Source organism: Salvelinus namaycush, unplaced genomic scaffold, assembly GCF_016432855.1.
Source record: "Salvelinus namaycush isolate Seneca unplaced genomic scaffold, SaNama_1.0 Scaffold833, whole genome shotgun sequence".
NCBI classification, from domain to species: domain Eukaryota; kingdom Metazoa; phylum Chordata; class Actinopteri; order Salmoniformes; family Salmonidae; genus Salvelinus; species Salvelinus namaycush.
In genome coordinates, this window is record NW_024061568.1 from 63,379 (window position 1) to 70,985 (window position 7,607).

Sequence of the window (7,607 nt, forward strand, 5' to 3'; positions counted from 1 at the left end):
AGATGTTATGCTACCAGATGTTAGCATGTGCTTTGAACTCAGCAACAAAATAAAGACAGAAATCAGATGTTATGCTACCAGATGTTAGCATGTGCTTTGAACTCAGCTACAAAATAAAGACAGAAATCAGATGTTATGCTACCAGACGTTAGCATGTGCTTTGAACTCAGCTACAAAATAAAGACAGAAATCAGACCGGAGTGCAACAACTGACCATGTCTATTTTCATCATCCATTCCTTTCAGATCCAAACATTACTCCAAACACTTCATGTTATAGTGAGAACATTTTGCTGTCGGGGAAACAAAAGATAGCCATCACCTGTTGCACAATCCATCCAAAGAACACTTTGAGAGAACAAAAACTAGGCTTACAAACTACATTTGTGTATGAATATAAACATCTAAAATATATAAATTACAAGTCACATACTCATGTGACATTTTGATGTAATTAAAACAGTCCTTCTGACACATCAGCATTACCTCATCCAACAGAGAGCATTACCATCGGTGTGTTAATTAAAACAGTCCTGACACATCAGCATTCCCTCATCCAAGAGAGAGCATTACCATCCGTGTTAATTAAAACAGTCCTGACACATCAGCATTCCCTCATCCAAGACAGAGCATTACCATCCGCTGTGTTAATTAAAACAGTCCTGACACATCAGCATTCCCTCATCCAAGAGAGAGCATTACCAGCCGGTGTTTCTATAATTAGGGCCCTGTGTTTTGACCTGGATTTTTACTTTTATTTAAAGCTTTTAATCAAACTGTCCCCTTTTCTTTTTATGTCAGCTGGTCCAGCCCCATCTTTTTATGTCAGCTGGTCCAGCCCCATCCTCCGGCACCACACTGAGACCATTGCTTTCATTTTGAATCTAATTCTCATTTCTGGAAAGGCTTAAAATAAAAGTTAAAATCCAGGTGATGTGACTTGATTAACCTGGAGAGCTACCCTCCTATAACCCAACCCTGTTCCTGGAGAGCTACCCTCCTATCACCCAACCCTGTTCCTGGAGAGCTACCCTCCTATAACCAAACCCTGTTCCTGGAGAGCTACCCTCCTATAACCCAACCCTGTTCCTGGAGAGCTACCCTCCTATAACCCAACCCTGTTCCTGGAGAGCCACCCTCCTATAACCCAACCCTGTTCCTGGAGAGCTACCCTCCTATAATCCAACCCTGTTCCTGGAGAGCTACCCTCCTATTAACTAACCCTGTTCCTGGAGAGCTACCCTCCTATTAACCAACCCTGTTCCTGGAGAGCTACCCTGCTATAACCCAACCCTGTTCCTGGAGAGCTACCCTCCTATAACCCAACCCTGTTCCTGGAGAGCTACCCTCCTATAACCCAACTCTGTTCCTGGAGAGCTACCCTCCTATAACCCAACCCTGTTCCTGGAGAGCTACCCTCCTGTAACCCAACTCTGTTCCTAGAGAGCTACCCTCCTATAACCCAACTCTGTTCCTGGAGAGCTACCCTCCTATAACCCAACCCTGTTCCTGGAGAGCTACCCTCCTATAACCCAACCCTGTTCCTGGAGAGCTACCCTCCTATCACCCAACCCTGTTCCTGGAGAGCTACCCTCCTATAACCAAACCCTGTTCCTGGAGAGCTACCCTCCTATAACCCAACCCTGTTCCTGGAGAGCTACCCTCCTATAACCCAACCCTGTTCCTGGAGAGCCACCCTCCTATAACCCAACCCTGTTCCTGGAGAGCTACCCTCCTATAACCCAACCCTGTTCCTGGAGAGCTACCCTCCTATTAACCAACCCTGTTCCTGGAGAGCTACCCTCCTATTAACCAACCCTGTTCCTGGAGAGCTACCCTGCTATAACCCAACCCTGTTCCTGGAGAGCTACCCTCCTATAACCCAACCCTGTTCCTGGAGAGCTACTCTCCTATAACCCAACTCTGTTCCTGGAGAGCTACCCTCCTATAACCCAACCCTGTTCCTGGAGAGCTACCCTCCTGTAACCCAACTCTGTTCCTAGAGAGCTACCCTCCTATAACCCAACTCTGTTCCTGGAGAGCTACCCTCCTATAACCCAACCCTGTTCCTGGAGAGCTACCCTCCTATAACCCAACCCTGTTCCTGGAGAGCTACCCTCCTATTAACCAACCCTGTTCCTGGAGAGCTACCCTCCTATTAACCAACCCTGTTCCTGGAGAGCTACCCTCCTATAACCCAACCCTGTTCCTGGAGAGCTACCCTGCTATAACCCAACCCTGTTCCTGGAGAGCTACCCTCCTATAATCCAACCCTGTTCCTGGAGAGCTACCCTCCTATTAACTAACCCTGTTCCTGGAGAGCTACCCTCCTATTAACCAACACTGTTCCTGGAGAGCTACCCTGCTATAACCCAACCCTGTTCCTGGAGAGCTACCCTCCTATAACCCAACCCTGTTCCTGGAGAGCTACCCTCCTATAACCCAACTCTGTTCCTGGAGAGCTACCCTCCTATAACCCAACCCTGTTCCTGGAGAGCTACCCTCCTGTAACCCAACTCTGTTCCTAGAGAGCTACCCTCCTATAACCCAACTCTGTTCCTGGAGAGCTACCCTCCTATAACCCAACCCTGTTCCTGGAGAGCTACCCTCCTATAACCCAACCCTGTTCCTGGAGAGCTACCCTCCTATCACCCAACCCTGTTCCTGGAGAGCTACCCTCCTATAACCAAACCCTGTTCCTGGAGAGCTACCCTCCTATAACCCAACCCTGTTCCTGGAGAGCTACCCTCCTATAACCCAACCCTGTTCCTGGAGAGCCACCCTCCTATAACCCAACCCTGTTCCTGGAGAGCTACCCTCCTATAACCCAACCCTGTTCCTGGAGAGCTACCCTCCTATTAACCAACCCTGTTCCTGGAGAGCTACCCTCCTATTAACCAACCCTGTTCCTGGAGAGCTACCCTGCTATAACCCAACCCTGTTCCTGGAGAGCTACCCTCCTATAACCCAACCCTGTTCCTGGAGAGCTACTCTCCTATAACCCAACTCTGTTCCTGGAGAGCTACCCTCCTATAACCCAACCCTGTTCCTGGAGAGCTACCCTCCTGTAACCCAACTCTGTTCCTAGAGAGCTACCCTCCTATAACCCAACTCTGTTCCTGGAGAGCTACCCTCCTATAACCCAACCCTGTTCCTGGAGAGCTACCCTCCTATAACCCAACCCTGTTCCTGGAGAGCTACCCTCCTATTAACCAACCCTGTTCCTGGAGAGCTACCCTCCTATTAACCAACCCTGTTCCTGGAGAGCTACCCTCCTATAACCCAACCCTGTTCCTGGAGAGCTACCCTGCTATAACCCAACCCTGTTCCTGGAGAGCTACCCTCCTATAACCCAACCCTGTTCCTGGAGAGCTACCCTCCTATAACCCAACCCTGTTCCTGGAGAGCTACCCTCCTATAACCCAACCCTGTTCCTGGAGAGCTATCCTCCTATAACCCAACCCTGTTCCTGGAGCGCTACCCTCCTATTAACCAACCCTGTTCCTGGAGCGCCACCCTCCTATAACCCAACCCTGTTCCTGGAGAGCTACCCTCCTATAACCCAACCCTGTTCCTGGAGAGCTACCCTCCTATAACCCAACCCTGTTACTGGAGAGCTACCCTCCTATAACCCAACCCTGTTCCTGGAGAGCTACCCTCCTATAACCCAACCCTGTTCCTGGAGAGCTACCCTCCTATAACCAACCCTGTTCCTGGAGAGCTACCCTCCTATAACCAACCCTGTTCCTGGAGAGCTACCCTCCTATAACCCAACTCTGTTCCTGGAGAGCTACCCTCCTATAACCCAACCCTGTTCCTGGAGAGCTACCCTCCTATAACCCAACCCTGTTCCTGGAGAGCTACCCTGCTATAACCCAACCCTGTTCCTGGAGCGCCACCTTCCTATAACCCAACTCTGTTCCTGGAGAGCTACCCTCCTATAACCCAACCCTGTTCCTGGAGAGCTACCCTCCTATTAACCAACCCTGTTCCTAGAGAGCTACCCTCCTATAACCCAACCCTGTTCCTGGAGAGCTACCCTCCTGTAACCCAACTCTGTTCCTAGAGAGCTACCCTCCTATTAACCAACCCTGTTCCTGGAGAGCTACCCTCCTATAACCCAACCCTGTTCCTGGAGAGCTATCCTCCTATAACCCAACCCTGTTCCTAGAGAGCTACCCTCCTATTAACCAACCCTGTTCCTAGAGAGCTACCCTCCTATAACCCAACCCTGTTCCTGGAGAGCTACCCTCCTATAACCCAACCCTGTTCCTGGAGAGCTACCCTCCTATTAACCAACCCTGTTCCTAGAGAGCTACCCTCCTATAACCCAACTCTGTTCCTGGAGAGCTATCCTCCTATAACCCAACCCTGTTCCTGGAGAGCTACCCTCCTATAACCCAACTCTGTTCCTGGAGAGCTACCCTGCTATAACCCAACCCTGTTCCTAGAGCGCTACCCTCCTATAACCCAACTCTGTTCCTGGAGAGCTACCCTCCTATAACCCAACTCTGTTCCTGGAGAGCTACCCTCCTATAACCCAACTCTGTTCCTGGAGAGCTACCCTCCTATAACCCAACCCTGTTCCTGGAGAGCTAACCTCCTATAACCCAACCCTGTTCCTGGAGCGCTACCCTCCTATTAACCAACCCTGTTCCTGGAGAGCTACCCTCCTATAACCCAACCCTGTTCCTGGAGAGCTACCCTCCTATAACCCAACCCTGTTCCTGGAGCGCTACCCTCCTATTAACCAACCCTGTTCCTGGAGAGCTACCCTCCTGTCCCCTAGTTGTAAATAACCTGCTAGATTGAGGTTGGAGTGAAACCCTCCAGGATATCATACATTATTCTATATATACTTCTATGATTCCACCACCACTGCTGCTGTGTGTGGCCTGGTGTTTCTGTAGGCTCTTTTGCCAGGCAAAGCCTTTTCCACAGACAGGGCATGTGTATGGTTTCTCTCCAGTGTGGGTGCTCTGGTGGGCTTTGTGGCTGCGCAGGTCCGAGAACCTCTTCCCACAGTCGGCGCACTGGTGGGGCTTCTCTCCAGAGCGATTCTGCCGGTGAACCTTTAAACCCCATGATGTGCCGAATGACTTCTTACAGTGAGCACACTGATATGGTTTGTCTCCTGTGTGAGCCTTCTGATGCACCTGAAACAGAAACATAGAATTACATATTAGAACTTTATTTTACAGGATCTCTGTGTTTAGAAACGCATCGTTCGTCAAAATCGAAACAACAGGGCCACGTTCATTAGCCGAAAAGTTGTTGAACTTTGCGGAATAGAAATGCCATGAATAGAGGGCCGACACGATTCCTTATGCTACATGTCAGAGAGACATATTTGTTCTAGACAGAAATAGTCTATCTGAACGTTTCATGTACAATAGGTTTTCTATAGGTTTTTTATTGTGCATGGTTATTTGGAGACACCATAGAAATGGAATGAGTGGAACAGGCTAGGAACCGCCAACCCGGGCAATTTGACTGGCAAACTGAACCGCCATCCACCCATTATGACATCACGGACTTGAACGGGGACGTCCGTTCTATTCATTCTATTTCAATGGGAGAGACGGCTACTGAGCCAAGTCTGGCAACTGCATGTCAGCGTGATTGTTAGATTACTTGTGAGATATTACTGCATGGTCATAACTAGAAGCACAAGCATTTCGCTACACTCGCATTAACATCTGCTAACCATGTGTATGTGACAAATAAAATTTGATTTGATATCTGTAGAAACGTTTGTGGTCAATACCCACATCCTTAACAAACGTAGGTGCTGGGCTAATAAAGTACTTGGGGACAAAAAGAACAGAAAGGCCGGCCCACTGTATAGGCTTGTCAATACAGGTGGTAATGGGAACAGACGTAGTGTGAGAGTGATTCTATTTTACACACCTTAAGATAGGCCGCACTGGAGAAGCTCTTCCCACACTCAGAGCAGTAGTAGTAGTCCACTCCGGCCAGAACTCTCAGAGCTCTCTTCCGCCCCATCGCTGACATCACCACCCCACTACCCTCCTTCATCCCCGTCCCCGTCCCGTCCCCGACGACGTCAGCCCCCTCCACGGTATGTAGCCGTTGGTGTGTCCGGAGCAGTCGGACCTTGGTGAAGCCCTTCCCACACACGGAGCAGTAGTGAGGCTTCTCTCCGCTGTGGGTTCTCTGGTGTTCTTTGAGGTGCTGGAGTCTCAGGAAGCTCCGGTCACACTGAGAGCAGTGGTGCGTCCTCTCTGCTGTGTGAACCAAGCGGTGCTTGTTGAGGTAGCGGGCGGTGTCGAAGGTCTTGCCGCAGTCGTGGCAGTAGTGAGACGGCTCACCGGTAGTGGTAGTGGTGGTGGTGTGGATTATTCTGGGCTGGTGGATTCTGCGGTGCGCGTTCAGTATCCCAGGGCTGACAAAGGTCATCCCACAGTCGGGGCAGTACAGAGGGGAGTGGTGGCGTTCCTGGGTCTGTTTTTGTTGTTTCTTTGGTCGTGTGTGTTTTTGTTTTGGTTGTTGTTGAGGTTCTTCTGATACGGAGGGACTCTTCCCACTGACAGGCCACTGGTTGCAGTTTCCGTCTGCGTCAAGGAAATAAAGAGTGCTGGGTTAAATCTGAAGAAACAGTACCATGCTAAGGTTCATACTAGCAAACACTCAATGTTGGCCTGCGTCCCAATTAGCACCTTATTCCCTTTATAGGGCACTACTTTTGACCAAGGCCTGTAGGGCTCTACAGGGAATAGGGTGCCATTTTGAGACGTACCCATTATCTGTACATACCAGAAAAAATAAAAACCCCTATAGCTTCTTCCTCTTCTTCTTCTTTGACTGCAAAACCACCCCCCTCTTCTTCTTCAACTACAAGAGCTTTGTCCTTCTCTTCCTCCTCTACTTTGACCATGAAAGCATGATCTTCTTCTTTAACTTGTACAGAGATATCCTCTTCCTTCTCCTCTTCTTTAACATGTACAGAGATATCCTCTCCCTCCTCTTCTTCTTCTTTAACATGTAGAGAGATATCCTCTTCCTCCTCCTCTTCTTTAACTTGTAGAAAGCTATCCTCTTCCTCTTCTTGTTTGATGATGATGTTCAGGTCTGGAGTTTGCCAGCAGTCTACAAGTTCGAGCTTCACTAGTCTATAACTGTATTCAGGGTCCTTCGTGTTGGTATACGTGGGTGGTAGTAATCTATAAGTGTAGAGAGTATCCATGGTGACTATGGGTTTTGGTTCAACGTAGCACAATATACAGAGTTAGTTCACTGATCGCTCTTTTTTAGAGCCCTATGTAGCCAGTGTGCTCGGGGAAGAGGGCGATATCTCTAGAGCACAGTTTGGCAGCTTTGCTGACGTTAACCATTTGATTCTTTCAGCTTCCGCCTTACGTCACTCACGCTGCAATCGTAGACATGTACTATGATAATTACTACATACGTGGTGTGATAGACGACTTTCCATGAAAATAATAAACAGGAAACAGATTCTACGAAAGGACAAAACAATCGAACTTTGAACTGGAAGAGCATTAGCACTTTTTTTTTTTTTTTTAGCTCATGAGTTCGTCACCGCGCGGCTCGCGTGACCAGAGTGTGAGTTTTGCCGCGTTCATAACA

At 48.9% G+C, this 7,607-nt stretch overlaps 1 protein-coding gene across 1 annotated transcript; it reads right to left on the reverse strand.

Annotated features, from left to right (window-relative positions):
- Positions 1 to 4,681: 4,681 nt before the first annotated feature.
- LOC120043012 (zinc finger and SCAN domain-containing protein 2-like) lies at positions 4,682 to 7,514 on the reverse strand. The gene is made up of 3 exons (XM_038987746.1): positions 6,777 to 7,514; positions 5,910 to 6,574; positions 4,682 to 5,155 (listed from the first exon to the last, which is right to left on the reverse strand). Exons 1-3 carry the CDS (start codon positions 7,204 to 7,206, stop codon positions 4,844 to 4,846), a joined length of 1,407 nt encoding a protein of 468 aa, XP_038843674.1. The 5' UTR covers positions 7,207 to 7,514; the 3' UTR covers positions 4,682 to 4,843.
- Positions 7,515 to 7,607: the final 93 nt, after the last annotated feature.